This window comes from Muscardinus avellanarius (assembly GCF_963383645.1).
Source record: "Muscardinus avellanarius genome assembly, chromosome: 2".
NCBI classification, from domain to species: Eukaryota; Metazoa; Chordata; class Mammalia; order Rodentia; family Gliridae; genus Muscardinus; species Muscardinus avellanarius.
Window position 1 is genome coordinate 97,519,857 of NC_137787.1, and position 20,214 is coordinate 97,540,070.

General features: G+C 38.7%; 1 protein-coding gene across 1 annotated transcript in view; it reads right to left on the minus strand.

Moving 5' to 3' along the window:
• The window catches only part of THSD7B (thrombospondin type 1 domain containing 7B), a gene marked incomplete at both ends in the record, with an annotated part of 783,939 nt that overhangs the window by 113,258 nt on the left and 650,467 nt on the right, over nucleotides 1-20,214 (minus strand). Inside the window, one exon of the mRNA XM_080689965.1 lies at nucleotides 5,916-6,049. Coding sequence (XP_080546091.1) covers nucleotides 5,916-6,049 — 134 coding nt within the window. The remainder of the gene's footprint in view (nucleotides 1-5,915; nucleotides 6,050-20,214) is intronic.

A 20,214-nucleotide genomic window follows, 5' to 3' on the forward strand; every position in this document is an offset into this window, starting at 1 on the left:
TGTATGAAGGGGGTTAGCAGACTAGCGGGCAGAAAGAAGATGTAAGTAATGCCTTATGTAGTGGGGCATGGACAGTCCTGAAGAGACTTTAACTTCTCCTGTGGTAGTAAGAGTTCATGAGGAAGGGGCCATGGAATGGCTTAAAATGTCCTTCCCTAAAGAAACTAAAGTAAGTGAGAATTGCTTTCCTTCCTCATTGCATACATTCAGTTGATGGTTTTTTTTTTTATTTCACTGAGAAAAAAAGGTAAGACTTCTAGTTAATCATATCCAGTGGATGTATGCCTTAGTTTATTTTTACTTTTAATATGCCACAAAAACAAAAATAAAGGAATGTTACCTGAAACACAATAATATTGGGGAAAGGGATTCTCTGCCAGCACAAAGAATGTGGATTCTAGAGGATGGGCTGACAAATTAGGCTGTGGGTATTGAAAGTATGTTTAAGAAGTACCTAGCTCCTCAGATCCATTTTCCTAATCCATCTAGCTAATAAGTTTCCCCTATTGTGCCACTGTAGATAATTTAAGGTTCATTATCTGGCATATCTGCCAAGTCCCTTTGGCCACAGTTTCTGGGGATTAGGGTGTGGACATCTTTGAGGGCCCTCTCTTTGTGGGTCACGCTATCTTATTTCTTCTTTCATTGGCTTCGCAGACCACAGGCTGTTACAATCGAATTATCTATCTTACACATAATATAAGGAGACATCTTTTGGGGACTTCTGACTAGTCCAGGTCTAAAGACGCAAAAGTGGAGGATGTTCCCAAATGAATATGCAGTTACCCTGATATATCTTGTGTCATTAATTTCCTTGTCCATCTCCCTCAGCGACCACTTCATTTCAACTAGAACTCATTGCAAAACTGCTCTAAGGCATTTTCTATATTTGCTATCAACACTCCCTTTCCTCCCTCCTTTCCATGACTACTTCTTGAACTCACTTTAATCATATTTTATTGCCATTGCAGAGAAATTCCTATCAAAATCAATAGACTCCCCACTGCCAAACTCAGTGGTCAGTTTTTATCTCAGTAAACTAAAGCATTTGAACCAATTGATAATTGTATCTTTTTTGAAAAAAAAAAAACAACTCTGGCTTATCTTCTCATTTTTGTTGTTTTCCTCTTATTACCTAGACTCTTTCTAAGTCTCATTTGTAGAGTTTTTCAAACTATGGATGTTGGAGTTCCCTGGGGCTCAAAATTCTATCAGTATAGACTAAATTTGTAAGCTAATCATACCCAAATTTATATCCTTGATCTCTCCCCACACTCCAGCATATAAAAGTTCAATTGAAAAACTAAAATCATATCAAACTGAATGTGTTCACAAGCTAACTGGTGTTTTATTTTTCAAACCTGCTCCTAATATATCCTGATGCAACAGATGGTAGGATCATTCCTATAGTGGCTCAGGCTGCATGAGCTAACAATCGTCTATGATGCTGTTTTCTCCCAGTCCACAACCATTTTGTCAGTGAATTCTGTGTTCCAAGTTTGACCTTCTCATTACCTTGACTTTTACTAAATCCTATCTCATCTCCATAAGACATCCTGAAAGTTCTTTCTGAATTTTGAGGGGGTGGAAGGACTGGGACTGGGAGTGTAGCTCAGAAATGAAGAAACCCTATGTGTGTGTGTGTGTGTGTGTGTGTGTGTGTGTGTGTGTGTGTGTGTATATATATATATATATATATATATATATATATATATATATATAATTAGTAAGGCTCTCTCTCTCTCTCTCTCTCTCTCTATATATATATATATATATATATATATATATATATATACACACACACATATCCGGGTGGTGGTGGCACATGCTTGTAATCCCAGCATTTGTGAGGCTAAAACCAGAGGATCACAGTTCGTGGACAGCCTCAGCTACTTAGTGACGTCCTCCACAACTTAGTGAGAACCTGTTTCAAAATAAAGAATAGAAAACTAGGGCAGAAGGTATAGCTCAGCAGTTGAATGCCCCTGGGTTTCATCCCCAGACCCACAAAAATAAAAAAAATAAAAAAACATTTTCCTTAATTTAAATATGAACATGGTAGCCTGGCATAGTGGCTCACTCTTATAATCCTAGCAATTGGGAGGCTAAGACAGGAGTATCACAGAGGTTTAAAGCCAGCCTCAGCTACTTAGTAAGGCTCTAAGGCACCTAGTGAGACTCTGTTTCCAAATAAAGTATAAAATAGGTCTGGGAGTATAGGACAGAGGTAGAAAAGCCCCTGGGTTCCACCCCCAGTCCCATAATAAACAAACAAACAAACAAATAAACAAACAAACAAACATGAACATGTTATTTTTCTCTGCCCTAAATGTTCTATGATGTTATGGATTCATTTCAAGATTACAATATTTTCAGTCATAAAGAAGAACAAAATTATGTCATTTGGAGGGAAATGGATGAAACTGAAAATGTTTAGCTGAGATCATTCATTCACTAGAAGTAAATGGTTGGATGTTTTCCCTCATATGTGAACACTAGGGAAATTGTGTGATACAGGAGGAACTCTAAATAAAAGAAAACCTAGAGAGAAACCCTAGTGCAGTGATAAAGGGTCCTGAGGGAGGGAGCTGGGTTGGGGGAGGGAGACCTGGTGAAAGGAACATCTCAGTGGATGTGATGTAAGCACACAAATGTATGAATACCAACCTCAATATTGTGCTCAGGCAGGGTGAGGGAGGCAGCTGGGACTCGGGGGAGGGTCACTGAGTGCTGTGTGCATGTATGTCTCTACCACTCTGAACTACATCATGATGATGATTACAAGACACCAATGAGACAAAATGAAAGGCACGAATAATCTCTTTCTTTAATTTGTTTTCGACTACCTAAGATGATTGAGTACTGGCACTAGCCACATGGGACATCTTGTCATTTTTCCAGCAGGTCAAGAAGTTTCCTATTTTAAATGTTCCTTTCCCCTGGGATTCTATTTCTACAGCCCTTTGTATTCATTCAGGTCTCTCATTTTAGTTGGGTTTCTGCTGAAATATCATTTTGCTGACCAACCTTTCTAAAACAGTAACCCCCTCACTCTGACATGATTTTATTTTTCGTACTGGCATTATATAGCAAGGACATTCCATTATATATTAACTGGCATAGTTATTTTTCTCTGCTGCCACATTGTAAATTCTTTGAGAATTAAAACTTTTTCTTTCACTATTTTATATCCTATGCCTATAGCATACATAGAATACATGGAAAGCAGATAATCATAAATGTGCTTTGAAATGATAAATATTACAATCTTGGATGAATTGTGGAGATGCCCTCCAGTTTGAAGGTTTTAAGAAAGATGACAGATAAGATGTTTCATTTATTCTAACAGGATCTTATTAAGGTCAGTAATAGTTTGGAGTACAGGTACCTGGAAGATTGGCTTTGTATTTTTAAATGCAATCATGCACATGAAATATGTTACACAATGATTATATATTAGTATTCTAAGGTGGCCATAACAAAATATCATGGAAAGGGTAATATAAATCATAATGAGGATAAACTTAGACACTATAAGATAATAAAAGAGAAAAACCCAGAGGGCTAATCTCCTGATTCTGGAGGCTAACAGTCAGAAGTTAAGGTGTTGGCAGGGTTGATTTCTTCTGAGGCCTCTCTCCTTGACTTACAGATAGTCTCTGTTCTGCTGTGTCTTCATATGATTTTTTCCTCTGAGTGTATCTATGTCTTACTCTACAGTTAGATAGGATTAGGGGCCATGACAATGACTTCATTTTACCTAAATTACCTCTTTATCTCCAAATACAGTCACAGTCTCAGGCACAAAAAGTTAGAAACTAGACACATGGATTTGGTGTGGAGCACAATTAGCTCATCATTGGCTAATATCTGGTGGTTGTGTTGTTTTTATTTTATGAGGCTCTACAGATTGGCAAAAGGCCCTCTTGTTCAAATGTACTTCCCTCAATAAATCTGTCACATTTCTGCCAGTACAATCTGTTCTCTTAAACTGTCAATCTCTCCTGGGATTTTCCTTTAATACTTGTAAGAGGCAGGAGAATAGGATGAAAGCAAGAGACGTCCCGTCTCACTTACATATTACTTTTACAAAGTGTGTGCCAGTCACTTTTCAAAAACATGGGAGAATAAAACATAAGAGAGGGGTTTTACAGTGAAAGAGATAAAAGCCCAAAGGGGTGGAAACCTGAGCATTAACTTGAGTTTCCAAGAGGAAGCTCCACAGACAGAAGGAAAGAAGACAATTTGTCTCTGGGCCGTGGGCTCAGGTTGGTGATGAGGAGCATCTTGACATTCTACCAGCAGCTGTTTATTTTTCTCCCAGAGGCCCAACACTGATTTTGCATCTTTGAGACTGTCAAAAATGGAAGGTATATGTCAGGATCAGTGACATATGCCTGTAACCCCAGCAATTCGGGAAGCTGAGACAGGAAGATTACAAGTTTGAAGTCAGCCTTGGAAAAAGAGTGAAACCCTGTCTCAAAATAAAAATAAAAAGGGATGGAGAAATAGCTCGGTGGTAGAGAACTTCTGAATTTAATCATCTGTACTGCAAAGAAAAAAAAGGTTGGTATATATTGAGTTACTGCATAAAGTTTCACTAACTTTGAATAATGACCAACAAACAAAAGTAGGCACTATCTTGGCGACTCACTTTTGTCTAATGGCTAACCCAACTATCTATGCACTTTAAATAAAGTTTCCTGGCCGGGTGTAGTGGCGCACGCTTGTAATCTCCGCACTTGGGAGGCTGAAACAGGAGGATTGCGCAGGTTCGAAGCCAGCCTCAGCTACTTAGTAAGGCTCTCAACAACTTAGTGAGACCCTGTTTCAAAATAAAATATAAAAGTGGGTCTGGGAGTATAGCCTCGAAGTAGAAAGCCTCTGGGTTCCATCCCCAGTACCATTTAAAAATAAATAAATAAATAAATAAATAAATAAAGTTTCCTGAATATGGTAAAATTATACATCATTCTTATGTGACTAAATAGTTTACTGTACTATGTTTTCTTCATTTGATATGCTAATTATTATGTATTAATATTTCAATTTTTATTACTCTAATGTATATTGTCATTACCTTTAGTTGGCAAAGACATGGTTCTTTCTTTTCAAATAATTTCTAAGTAGGCTAACTTGATAAACTCTGACCAAGTGCCTCCTTTAGTTACCACTGTTGTATTTACAAACAAAATCTTTAAACACTCTCTTAGTAAGTAATACAATATTTACTAATGCTTTCAGAGATACATGCTTTTTATATTAAAACATATATCTATTATTGGTAAGTATCCTCAAATTTTAGTTTCTGAGTCTAATTATGGGGTTACAAAATGACCTTTTCAATGTATTGAAATTAAAAAGTAGGTTACTGCTGGGCATGGTGGCGCACGCTTGTAATCCCCTAGCTTGGGAGGCAGAGACAGGAGGATCGCAGTGGTTTTTAAGCCAGCCTCACTGGCTGAAGAGACCCTGTTTACAAATAAAAATTTAAAAAATAGGTCTGGGAGTGTAGCCCAGGGGTAGAAGGGTTTCCAGGAACCCCAGTACCACCAAAAAAAAAAAAAAAAAAAAAAAAAAAAGAAAGAAAGAAAGAAAGAAAAAAGGAAAAAAAGTAGGTTACCATTCATAGACTATACTAATCACAGAGAAAGAGAGCAAAAGAGAGAAAACAGCACAGTCAAAATTGCCTAATTTGTTAGTAGTATAGTATTGGCCATGAATCATGGACGGGCGCCAGCCTGTCCCACACAATTGGCTCCTCTGACCAGTGAGATGCAGGAATCAGTAAGGATTAGGGCTGCATGGTATGGGGAATCCCACTAAAACATGACTGGTGAGGGTACATATGCTTCCATGGATGCTTCAGAGATGAACACTGCCCCCAATTTTCAAATGTCTCCTTTTCCACACACCTGATTTTCCTAGATTGTGTTCCTCTTCCACAGCGTGGGGACCTCAGCTCATTGTTGATTTTGCATGGAGACCAGTGTTCTACCACCCAGGAATACTGATTGCACTCACTGTAACATGGGACTGCCTCATGCACCTGTCAAGAACAGGAAAGAATACAAAAATATTATGTGGAACTAACCAAGTTACAGAAAAATAACCTATCTGTTAATAATGCTTGCTGAACACAGCTTGAGAAGCTACACTCTGGCCCAAATAGCCAAATTACATTCCCCAAAGCAAGATCTATTTGACTTCTCTGAATTTACTGACTTCCTTGAAGAAGCATACAGGGGAAATCAACAAAAATGAGATGGTATTCCTTCACAGAAGAGAACAAAGGACAGTCATTTCCTAGAACTACAAATAGGAATCCCATTATCACTTCATTTTCTCAAAGAGTTCACACACATCTGTTAGACTGTCCAGCTCTCAATTACATGGCATATTGTATTCTCAGATGTACTTTAACATGTCAATCGAAACAAATATATAAGGAAAATTCACTCATGAATAGGAAGGGTTCTTAGAATGCATAAGAAAAGTGGTATTATTTGTGCTGGAAATTTCTTTTTATGCCCCCAAATGATCAATGCTAATAAGCGATCATTTAGCCTCTTGGGTACTGTGAATTCATATGAATGTTATCTATTTGTAGGATGTTTTTATAGTGAGGCTAACACACACACACACACACACACACACACACACACACACACACACACCACACTACTGAACTCCATAAGACAAACACTGCCAAACTGTCAGTTCTGCAGGACTACTGACTGAGTTTTTTCAATTTTATGGTAAAAAACTATTAGCATATTAAATGAATTCTTAGATTACTTTGAGTAATTTTGTTTGTAGTAACTTTTTTCCCCCTGAAATAATATCTCAATGAGCAGCTGGGTTTGTCTGTCTCGTGTGTGTGTGTGTGTGTGTGTGTGTGTGTGTGTGTGTGTGTGTGTGTTATTGGGGATTGAACTCAGAGGTCTTCTACCTCTAAGCTATACTCTAGTTGAGGCTGGCCTCTCACCTGCAAGCCTCCTGTCTCAGCTACCCAAGTACTGGGATCATGAGCATGCACCACTGCATGACTTGTCTGACTCTTTGAGGCTGCACTTACCAGTCATTTCTCCTCAGTATGAAGCAAAACTTTCTTCCTAAGTAAGAGAGATAAGAAATAGGCTGCTTCTCTGTGTGATTCCACACATACGATCACACATATGGCTCTAGTAGAGGGATACTGGAAAAGCATGGCTCAGCCTAATACTTATAGTTAATTAATGCTTGTCCTTTTCAATAAGAATTTAAGCACCAGTCTTTCCCTCCCCTTGTCTTTCTAATTCCATAACTTGTAAATGATGACTAGGCAGCACTACCCGAACAGAAGCACTGCTTGTAAGCATCCACTACACGCAAGGGAGAGCACCACTCGGTAATGGGATAATCAGGCAACAAGATTGTAGCTCTGTCAGCATGTTAGCTGGAAATCAAATGAGAAAAGGTGATTTGCAAGACTAAGTCTTAAGAATTGCAAATAATGTCAGAAACTATTTTTAACCTTGGGGTTCTATTTAGCTCTTTTGTGTAGAGCTCACGGGGAAAAGAGAAACCACAAGGATATAGAATCTGTAAGGGCAAAATCAAAGAAGATGGAAAAATAGAAGTGGAAATGGGTGTAAGGGAAGTAAGAAATTAAGTAATAAAAGAATCACATTTCGTGCTGAGAAGGCTGCCACGGATGGAATGAAAGGGTCAGAAGCAGTTCCTATGTGAAGAAGGAGGTGATAGCTGTTATCAGAAAAGTCTGCCCCAAAATACATAGAATAGTAGAGAGGAGGAACAGCCTATTAAACAGATGCCAGGAAAGCAAGCTAATGACAGAGGTTCAAGTGACCTGACTTCACTATGAAAATGATGCTTTCACCGAACTGATGGCTTCTTTTAACAAACTCCTTAATACATGTCCGTATCTATGTTAATTTAAATAAAGCTTTTTAGGCATTCTTATGAGATATATGGAAGTATCTCTGCTAATGTACTTTCTATCATCACAGCATATATTAAAAACTAATAAAATAGTAATTTTCCCCCACATTTCATGCCTGAACCTAAGAACAAACAGATAGGCTCTCCTCCCTAAAACTGACCTAATTTTCTTAAAGCTCTTCGTACTATCTTGTAGTTTACATTTCCACCCACTCTCCCATATATATCTCCAAGGTCAAGTGGAAAGTGAAAAGTGTTTTTTTAAAACATCTGGTTTCCTGATCATATATATGTTTAGACATTTATTCCTTAAGTCCCGGTGGTGTCCACCTGTGACAGAGTAGCTAACCACAGTGACAAACTATTGGAAGGCAGGGGACAAAAAATCTTCCAAAACCTAGAAGTATAGATGTGCACCTCTATGCCTGAGTAAGCCATCTTCCTGAGAGTATAAAAAGGAGCATCTTTTAAAGAAGTTTCTCATTCACATGGAATTACTTGGGTTTAATTTGTTTGTTTTTGTACCTATGTGCCTGCAGTCAGTGTGTGTGTGTGTGAGTGTGTGTGTGTGTGTGTGTGTGTGTGTGTGTGTGTGTGTGTTCACTCGGAGTTAAATACAGGGCCTTGCACATGCTAGTCAAGTACTCTACCACTAAGCTTTAATTCTAACCCATCTTTCATTTTGTTTTGTTTTGTTTTGTTTTGTTTTGTTTTGTTTGTTGGTACTGGTGTTCCCGGAAACCCTTCTACTTCCAGGCTACACTCCCAGAACTATTTTTATACTTTTTTTATTTGGAAACAGGGTCTCTTAAGCCAGCGTGCTGGCTTCCAACCTGCGTGATCCTCCTGTCTCCGTCTCCCAAGCAAGGGGATTAACAAGCGTGCACCACCACGCCCGGCATAACCCATCTTTCATTTTGCAACTGCTCATGCTATGCATTCTCCCTGATCAGTCCTTGACCTTCTTTTAAAGCTCTAGTACATCACACCACCTCTACCTATAACCTTCAGGGGACACCTGCACTGGGCTGAGCACGGCAGTGGTTAGGGCTACATTGTATGATGCTGGGGCAAGAAACACATTTGAAAATCATTATTTTGACTCCTTTACTACGTCTCTCTTACTGTCCCGGAGCTTTGCTCTTTTTTTCATCTTAGTCCTACCTGATTAACATCGTCCATTTTAGACCTGAAAAAACTGGAGAATATGCTCAGAGACACATCATGTGGACTCTCCACACCTACATGTGCTTCTGGTCCTACTGAATGTTAGACTTGGACTCTCACTGTTTGAATATGTGTCTACGGGAAGGAAGATAATTCATGAGTTTTAGGCATGGAGAGGCTCTATTTTCAGACAATTCTCTATTTCCCAAGACATGGGGTGAGTTAAGATGTAATAAGTACTTGTTGAATTGAAAGTAATTTTTGAAGTGATCCAGGTTGCTAATAGCCTGTGTTTAATTTTCTAGAGAAAACAATCCCACTCAATGAACCAGGAGAAAGATATTTTACATAGCACAATAAGAGGAAATGGAAATAAAACCTTTGTCTTTCTGATAGGAAACTTGGGTGAAGAATAGCCATCTTTGCATTTTTACCAAGAGCTGCTTGGTAATGTTGTGGGAAGGAAAGACAATCCCATAAGAATGGCAAGAATTATAGCTCTAGAGCTTTTGTCCACTGTACAAGAAACCTTATCCAGAGGATCAAAACACCCTTGAAAGGCAAGAACACAGCAGGGCGTTCAAGAACAAAAATTAACTCCCCAGGTGCTCGACTTTTAGTCCTCTCAGTCTTTCATGTTCAGGCAATTGCATATTGCTGTTTAGTTGATGCTTATTATATTATTATAGCTTTATAATGGAAATGTGTTACAGCATGGACTTTATCAGGGAATCATGAAAATGTTCCGATGGAAAGAAATGAGCCATGGGAAAGTTAAATGAAAATCATTTCTAAATGGCACAAATTAGGAGGAAAATAACAGGGCTTAATAGGGCCATAGATGCTAAAAATGCTAGTGAAAAATCAAAATCCTCTGAGAGAGGTACAGTTTCATTCTCCTAGAAATGAGTCCTATTTATTACTGCTGCTTTGGGGACTTGGGGTTTTATCATTTTTCCTATTCCAGATTCATACCATAAATTCATTCATTATGCCAGTCTTTTAATATTTATTAAGTAAGCCTCCTCTCATCATAATTGATCAATTTAACTAAGTACTGGTTTCTGATGTGCTTTTCCAGCTATAGACTGACTTCTCTAGATAATCTTATATTCAGGGTCTCACTGGGCTCAGTGAATGTCTTCATTCTAGGGCTTAAACAAATAATCCGACAGCAGCAAAAAAGAGAAAAGAAAAGAAAAAACTAGAAAGTCAGAAGAGTAGTAGATTCTTACAGTCCCTGATTTTCTACAGTAATGAGTCTTCACTCCAACGAAGATGCCAGTGGTGTGAAGGCTTGAGACCTCCACTCTGGGCACTGTGACAACTCAGCAGAACTTAGAAATCAGTTCAAAGCTTTTTCCAGGAGCAGAGACCCTGGAGAGTCTGAATCAGGGTCTGTATATCGCAGTGTGAGAAGAAATGGTCCCTAGGAGTGTTGAGATCTGTTTTGAAGCACTATGGGTTCCCTTCTCTTCCAGATGGTGTAAACTCTTTATTTAACATGGACACACTTACCACTGTACAAGTCCAGGATATTTCCCCATTACTTCAAAAAATTTCCCTTCTAGCTTTGTCTATCTGTCCATGTTCTCTTTCTTTCTTTCTCCATAGCTCATTCTTTCCCTCCAGAGGGTTAATCCATTTTCCTTCAACTCCTGACCTCAAATTCTTACCTTTTCCTTATTCAGTCAGCAACTAAGTTTTGCTCTTCCTCCATTCCAATAGGTATGACTGACTGGAAAGTATCACATTTGTCCAAATAATTCTTTTTCCTACTTTTGCTCATCATGTATGTATCTTGCTTAGAATACAATAGATGCAATGCTAAGGTTCATCCCAATGCAACTGTACTCACAAGCTGTACAGCTGCACCTATGAACACTGTGTGGCCAGCAGTGATACTGAAAGAATGTGTAGAGAAGTCCATAGCTTGCATACGTATTCTACATTCTAAATCTTGGTCATCATAGTCTTTGATGTGACCCTTACTTACAGATAAAAATAACAAAAAAATTGAAGAAGCAAATGACTGAATTTGTGCTCAATATTGAGAAGCCAATTCTGGAGATGCCAGTGGCACACAGGTTCTGCTCCTTTAATTTATGTGGACACACAGCTGGGCACCAAGAGGACCCATTTATCTCTTCAGTGCCAAGACAGTCAGCCCTCCTTATCCACAGTCCCACATCCATTATTCAACCACCTGCAGATCAAAAATATTCTAAAGCAAAAAAAAAAAAAAATTGTACCTTTGCTGAACATACTGAACAGGTACAACTCCCCCCCACCTTATCATTATTCTCTAAACACAACACTATAACTACTTACATATAATTTACATTGCATTTTGGTATTTTAGATATTTTGGAGATGATTTTAAGTACACAGAAGGATATGTTTAGATTATATGCAAATAATATTCCTTTTATATAAGAGACTTGAGAATCTAAAGATTTTTGTATCCACAGAGGGTCATGGAACTGTTATGCCAGTCCATTATCTGCCAATGATCACCAGGAGCCCAGTCCATTGCAAGAAGGCATGAGGGCTGTTTATTCAAACTCGAGCTTGGTCTCTCCACGCAGACCAACGCAGTGGGCACAGAGGAGAGCCCCTTGACCCCCAAGAACAAAGCTTTTATCCCCTAAGGAGGGCCACCCAACCCACCTTTGCGTTGATTGGATATTTTAAAACCTAAGTCTGCTGTCGCGCGCCCCCCCCCTCCCCTTGGCTTAGCTTTCAAGCTATCTCAGGAATGTGGATGACCTTGCCTGGGATACCTGGGAATTCCAGCCCAAGATATACACTGCACCAATTGGCTGTTGCTAGGGGAAAATCAGATTAGCACAGTTAGCAGCTTCTTTCAAGTGAATAGGGCAAAGGTTACAGGGGAACAGGAACTTAATTTTGGATAGAAACTCAGGCCTACTCTACTTAAAGCTTTAACTGAAGCCTGTCATGGCGTCATTTTGGTCCTTCAGAACCAGTTCCCCAGAGATACCAAGGGAGGCCAGTGTGCTCATTTCCCAAAAAAGGAAAACTACGCATCATTTGTGTGTGTGTGTGTGTGTGTGTGTGTGTGTGTGTGAGAGAGAGAGAGAGAGAGAGAGAGAGAGAGAGAGAGAGAGAGAGAGAGAAGAGAGATTGAGACGCACAATAGGTATGGAATTCAGAAAAGCCTACCATTGAGCTATATACCTGCCCCTATTTGTATTTTATTTTGAGACAGGGTCTTGTGAAATTGCCCAGGCTGTCTTTGAACTTGCAATCCTCCTGTCTGAGCCTCCTGAGTATCTGAAATTATAGGTGTGTGCCACTGGGCACATAAGTTGTCAATCAGGTAGATAATGCCTATTTCTTTAGATAGAAATAACCTGTATAAACAATTTGTTCTTAATCTTTGGGTATGAAGACTCCTTTGACAATTTCAAAAAGTTATGTCTCTAAGAAAATGAATTCCAAGTTTTAAGCAAAAGTAGGCCTATAATTTTAGGGTGATTATCATGTTTTGTGTGAAGATATGTTTAAAAAAATCCACAAATCTTTTTTTTTGTGTGTGTGTAGTACTGGGGTTCCTGGAAGCCCTTCTATCTCCAGGCTACACTCCCAGACGTATTTTTCTATTTTTATTTGGAAACAGGGTCTCTTAAGCCAGCGAGGCTGGCTTCGAACCTGTGCGATCCTCCTGTCTCTGCCTCCCAAGCACGGGGATTACAAGGGTGTGCCACCAAGCCCAGAGTCCACAAATCTTTTAGAACTGGAATCTCTAGGAAAACTATTATGTTTGTCATTTTTGTGCTGTGGCTAGATCACTCACAGAGGGAATAGATGGAGTCATGTTTTCATGGAAATTTGGGGTACAGTGATCAATACTCACAGGTGTTGGTAACTATCAATTGCAGTTCAGACACTGAGGCTGCGGCCCTGGTACCCTCTTCTTCACAGCCATTGCCACACACTGACTTCTCTAACCACACACCACTGCAAAGACATCTTCAGAATGCCCTGAGATTTCTGTCATGCCTGGCTAATTATGAATCATTACTGGAAGGAAACAGAGTGTGTATATATACAAGTATTATTATTATTATTATTATTATTTTTTTTTTTGCGGGTTTGGGGATGGAACCCAGAGGCATTTGACCTCCGAGCTACTCCCCCTGCACAATTTTTTTTTTAAATTTTGAAACAGGGTCTCACTGAGTTGCAGAGGGCCTCACTAAGTAGCTGAGGCTGTCTGCGAACCACGATCCTCTGGTCTCAGCCTCCCAAATGCTGGGATTACAAGCGTGCGCCACCACGCCCGGCCTTATAAGTATCATTTTAAATCTTGCTATAATGTTTAACTATGCACCAATACAAATTTATGAATAAAGAAGAATCATTAATGGATTCAAATATGCATTATGTGTTTTTGATTTTGTTGTTAAAAATATAAGAATGAAACTAATAATGCCAAATAAGCCTTATTTCCAAAATTTATTGGCAAATAAATGATTGAACCTTAAAGTCAATGCCAAGTTTATTAAAACATTATCTGTGGTGGCTCCATTCCTTGTCTCCTACGAACAGTAGATTCCAGCCTGGATGTGTAGGCTCTGACAATGTGGCGCTATTGCAAAAACACCTGCAAATGGACTCAAATACCAAGCTTTTCTGTACTCTGAGAGTATCATCCTCTGAAACATGTTGGTAACATCTCTTGTCAAGTGATTGTAGCACTGTTGTGATTAATGAAATTTTAATTTCATTTGACAGCACAGGTGAATCTGAATTAGCTTTTTTTCTCATTAGAAATTTTCCCAATCTAGGCTGACAAAGAACACAAGGTCTTACTAAAAAAGTACAGTGAATCTCTTCCTTTTCATGTAAATAAGAAATTAACTGATGAAGAGCCTTTACCTAAAATCACTTTACTTTTATAGAAATTACTGGCTCCATATTCTTTAAGTTTCATCTTTAACATTCTACAGCACTAGATGCCTTTCCTCTGGCCTGAATGTCACTGATGATCTTATAAATATGGTATCTTCAGAATCAAAGCCAACACTACACAAAACTAAACTATGTGCAGTTCTACAGTTTGAATATAATTGTGCCCCCTTCTATCCTCAGCATATCTAGGAGTTAAATCCTCAAAATCTCATGTTAATTGTATGGATGTAAATATGGTGTGACTATGGTGATTTGAGCTGGGGCCTTTGGGAAGTGATTTGATTAGATCATTGGGGAAGAGCCCCCATGATTGCATCCCGATGGCTTCATAAGAAGAGAAGGAAATAATACAGAGATACACACTGGCTCAAACCATGATATGATAGAGTCTGGGAGAGCCCTCACCAGAGCCTGTGCTGTGCTCTTTGGACTTTAGTCTTTAAAATGGTGAGCTAATAAATAAATATTTTTTCCTATAAAGTTGTCCTGTCTCAGTTTTATTTTATAGTAATGAAAAACTGATTAAACATGTGTCATCCATATAGTTCTATTTTCTTCTTAGTAGAGGAGGAATGAAGACGGAATAAATTTGTCCCTTATGCCATGTATATACTTTCATGTTTCCTGTCTCCTTATAGATGTCACATCCAGCATCTTGTAGAATTCCAGTATATATTTAATAAAGGGGAGCAAGAAGGTCCTCATCATCTAAAAGATCATGCCTGTATGCCTTGATATAGTTTAGATTGTAATAGCCAATAAGTAGAAATATTTCAGTTTTTAAAAGATTGTATACAGACTAAGCATCCCTATCATGAAAATTCAAATTGCAAACTGCCACCAAATCTGACACACTTTGAGTACAAACATAAAGGCACAGGTGGAAGATGCCAATCTGCCCCGTGTGGGGTACATTACAACACAGACAAAACACAGGTGCATTAAAAAGTTGTATAAAAGGAGGAACTCTAGACAATGAAGTAGAAACTACAGATGAGCAAATAAGGCGACCTAACTGAGGGGGATGAGAGGGGACACGAGGGAATCTCCCTAATGTTCATGATGTACACTCACAAACACATCAAAGTCAATCACTAAGCCAAACACGAGAAGGGAGAAGGGAGGGAATAGGGTGGGAATTGGGGAAGGGCTAAATGAATGATGTGTACATGTATGCCTCTACCATCTTGTACTTTATTAAGATGTATAACTACAAGGCACCAATAACTTTTTTAAAGTTATATAAAATTACCTTCAAGCTATGCAAGCAAGATATATATGGTTCCATCCCCACGGTATTTTATAATATATATATATGCATATGTGTATATATGTGTATGAATATATGTATATGTGTGTGTGTGTGTGTGTGTGTGTGTGTGTGTGTGTGTGTTTGGGTGTGTGATATTCTAAAATCTGAAAGAAAAATTTCCATTTTGGAACACTTGTGCTCCCAAGAACTTTGGATGAGGGATACTCAACCTGTAATATGATATTTTCACTTATAGCAGATATATATTTTTTATACTCTATCTTTTAAGAGGGTACAAAAATAAATGGTAATCTGAAAATGAACCACACAATGAAGGGCAATGAGTAGCATAAATTATTGTTGTGAAGGTCCTATAGAGTACAGGGTATTCTACAAGCAAAGTGTAACACACACAGGCACATACACCCATGAACACGGGTCAGACTCCCTCTGTGTCTGGTACATTTCCCATAATGGAGAGAGCACACTGGCATAGGCAACTTGGGGCAAGTTGAACTGCACAGCCCACATTCTGCATCACAGCCCTGTGCAAGTAATCACAACAAATAGAATGAGTGGAGGAAATATTCCAGAGTCTGAACTGCCTTTCCCCAACCCCTGGGAGATGCTTCCTACTGCCATGCTGTGTGATGGCAAGAAATCAGATGTGATTCTGGAGACTGTTCACAGCTTGCCTGGGACTCCAGCCATGGTGGCCTTCTGATTTTCATAGAACAGATTGCAGTTCTGTCAAACACAAATGGAAAAAAAAAAGCAGCACTATAGTAGCTATGATGGATACTTTCAGGAACACTGTAAGCATTGAATTCAGAGCACTTCAGCAAAGAATAGAAAAGACGTTGTAGATGAACCTTAAGGGCTTTATGCTCAGACAAATAAACCACTCACAGAAAAGGCAAATACTATAGAATTCCACTAATATGAGATATCTAAAAATAGTCAAACTCATAGAAGAAAAGAATAGAATGGTGATTGTCAGGAAGAGGAACTGGGAAAATGGGGAGCTGTTAGATCAATGTGTATAAAATTTCAGTTGTGACAGATGACCACATTTTAGAGATTCACGGTATGGCATTGTGCCTGTAGATAACAATACTCTATTGTACATCTGAAAATCTGTTGGGAAGGTAGATTTCAGCTGGGCACCATGGCTTTTAATCCCAATACTTGGGAGGCTGAGATAGAAAGATAGCAGGTTCGAGGCCAGCCTAGACAATTTAGTGAGACTCTGTCTCAAAATGAAAAATAAGAAGACAGGCTGGGAGGTGTAACGCAAAGGTAAAGCACCCCTGGGTTCAACCCCCAGTACCCCCCCACACACCAAGAGGGTAGATTTCATGTTAAATATTCTTATTATAGTAAAATTTTTAAAAAACTGTAACGAGGTTATATGTTTCAGAAGTGGCAGAACTGTATCTTGGAAACCAGGGATACTGTTTGGGGTCTAGAATAAGGCTCAGTTATGGATAAATGAATGAAGAAATGAATAGAAATCCAGTGAGTCTGGGACCCACACTCTTATTAGCAAAAATCAGGTGAGAAAGAAAAGCTTTCTTCTCCTGTGGCAACAGAAAAGAGTCACAAAAAGAGATTTCTCTGTCTTCTGTAGGTATCACAGGTTTTTAAGAGTTACGTGCATAAGGTGGGGCTAAAAAAACATTGGTTAACAGATCTCAGTTAACAGAAACAACTGTTGTAAAAAGTAAACACATTGGAAATATGTTTATTTAATCAAGAGAGGAAAGAGGATGAATTTAAGCCCTAAACCTGCAACTCTGTTATGTAAAACAATGAAATGTTCTGAGGAAACCTTTACTTTCCTATGGGCCTTAGCTGGGAGAGGAGGACTCTAAGCTTCCTACGCCCAGTGGTTAAGTACTTCGTGCTTTCCCTATTTTCTAGGACATACACAAGAAGCCCATGGAGCATGCCCAGGAAATCAATATAATCCGGTTATAAAAATGTATCTGTATAAAAAGCAGTGTCATCTAAGGTACATACTCCCAAGGCAGAGAAATCTTATATTTCTGTGGTTGCACTCTGAAAGCCAAATGGATAAGGATGAGTGACCCCAGTTAGGATTAATCAAATATAAACTATTTGGGATGCGAGATTTGTCAATCAATCAAGTAGACATGCCAAAATCTAAATGTAATTCTCGTATACTCTACTCAAGGACCATGATACACATAGGCTGTAGTCTACAGGGATTGCAGCTTGTGGGGTAAACAAGTGAAGAAATGAAATGAGATGGAATTTTACTTGTAGACAAGGGGGCCACTCAGATTTCTGGTACTTAGATCAAGAGCTATTCTAAGTAGAGTTTGTGGGAGAATAACTCATCTTGAATGTGGGAAATATGTGAGTGTGAGAGGAGGATGAGAAGGGAGAAAATTGTGGTCTCAGCAGGAGGGCCTGGGTATGTAATAATGATCATCATAGCTACAAATTTCATTGTTGGGCCTGGAAAGCTTCCAATACATAACAAGGAAGAAGAGACTGCAAGATTGGGAAGAAAAAATGAAAGCCATGACTATAACATCAATGCTACTTTAGGAATCATTTAATGTTAATATATTTTAGAACCTAGGGACACATTCAGACTTCTTTTTTACCACAGCACTGCAAGGAAAGAGACAAGTAGCCATCTTTACAAGGGCCCTAAACTCCAGGGAGCGTTGCTCATGCGCCAAGCAGTAGAAACTTTTAGGTACTTGCCAAGAAAACTTTTTCATAACATACTTTCGTCTAATTTTGTCTTATGTTGGCTCACTTGGGAAAAATTTGATGCCACATGTGACCTGAAAAGCAATCTGGTGTTTGGAAGATTTGCTCAGAACTTACCAATATTCTCAGTAGGCAATACCAAAGCTGCTCCTGGCCTGAATTCCAGGCCCACATCCAAAAGGAAAGCCTGTAATTGGTAAGAAATGTCTTTTCTAGTTTTTCTTCCTCTTGCCGCAAGGGCCCAGGGCCCAGAGTGCTACAGCCTATTAATCATTGCCACAAACAATCCTTTTCTACTTTGAAATGCATCAGAGTTGTTACATGTCACAGATAACAAAAGAAAAGGAACCACAAAAATGGTCTGTCTTCTGTCTAGACTCATTCAAAAATAAATAAATAAAAAAAAACTCTGGTCTGCAAACTCCATTCCAAATGTGTCTAATTTGTAAATGTGTTACTATCATATTAGAGAGAAAAGAAGGGATTGCTTTTTTTCACCCAAGGGGGGAAAATGAACAAATTATCATATTCTTATAATTTGGAAGAAAGAGAAAGAATTTTAAAAGTTGTTATAAAATAGTTTTAAGGAGACTTTTTGCCCAGATGTTATGTGTTCCAAACACACGCACATGCACACATGTGGACACACAGAGAGCAACCTTTTAGTTCTTCTGAGGAGAAAGATAAATATATGAGGAGCTGGTTCTCAGGCAGCACAGTGCTATAACGTGTTAAAATACAAGGCCAGACACAGCAGGGAATGGCTTTTTAAAATGTGAACTCTTTGTGTGGGTTCTTCCATAATGAACTTGATCTGTCTGAGACAAAGTTAAAGTGGAAGGCAGAGCCAGAAGTGGCGCTTTATAACCAAGGATGGCACAGCCTGACCTTTGCGGAAATGAGAGGCAAGATTGATTGAATAATGGAATCCCTGCCATTCACTCACAGGGTGATAAATTGGGATCTTGGCTCTGATTTCCACCCTAATTCCATCAACTGGAGATTCTTATTAGGAACTAATTGAAAGCTTCTGCTTTATGGAATAAAGAACATTTTGTTGCAAATATTCTTCCTCTGAGGCAGACAGTGAAGGAGAGATAAAGACTGATATAGACTTGGCTTTTCACAGAATAAAACCAGAAGATTGCTGAAGAAAAATGAGTGTTCAAGGCCAACCTGTTTCTGTATATTTGCTTTAGTAAAATTATTTAGTTGACCAAAAGAAAGAAAGCTGATGATAGAACCGAGGCAATTTATAAGAAGTGTGAATATTACTATAGGTAATAGAAACAATGATGGCAACAATATGTTACAAAATGATCAAGTAACCCAATTATATAAAGTTTCTACAAACTTGGCCTTGACAATAAGTCAAAGTATAAAGTATACATGTGTATATACAACCTAACAAGAGATACTTATCGCAAATTAAGAACTGGTCATGGTGGCACACACCTGTAAACCTAGCACTTGGGAGCCTGAGACAGGAGGATCGCAAGTGCAAAGACAGCCTCAGAAATGTTGAGAGACTCTTGGTGACATAGCTAGATACTGTTTCAAAAAATTAATAATTAAAAAAGACTGGATGGAGAGTGTAGCTTGGAGGTAGAATGCCCTCCACTCCAAAAAGTAAAAATACTGGGAAGTACATAACTAATTATAATACACAGAAAAGAAGGAGGAGGAGGAGGAGGAGGAGGAGGAGGAGGAGGAGGAGGAGGAGGACGACGAGGAGGAGGACGACGAGGAGGAGGAGGAAAGCTGCTATAGGTAAAAAGAAAAAATAAATGCCGGGAAGTTATACTTCCTACAAAAACAAAACAAAACAAACAAATAAACAAACAAACAAAAAACCCCAAACAAACCCAAATCCTGCTTTACCAAAAAAAGAGAGGAAGAAGGGGAAGGGAATGGATTATAATACCATTGCTAGTTTATGCTCTGTGTTCAATTGACATAAATACTGAATGAATGAAATCTGAAATATTCTCTGAAAACGCTTCCCCAAAAGCATTCCTAGACCAACCCATCTTCTGAAGCTAAAATCCCTGTCCCTATTTGTCATTAACATTAAAAGCATTAACATTAAAAGAATTATAACATTGTACATCAATAATTCCAATTTGATTTCTTGTAACTCTAAACTAGTGTCAAGATTTGAATGG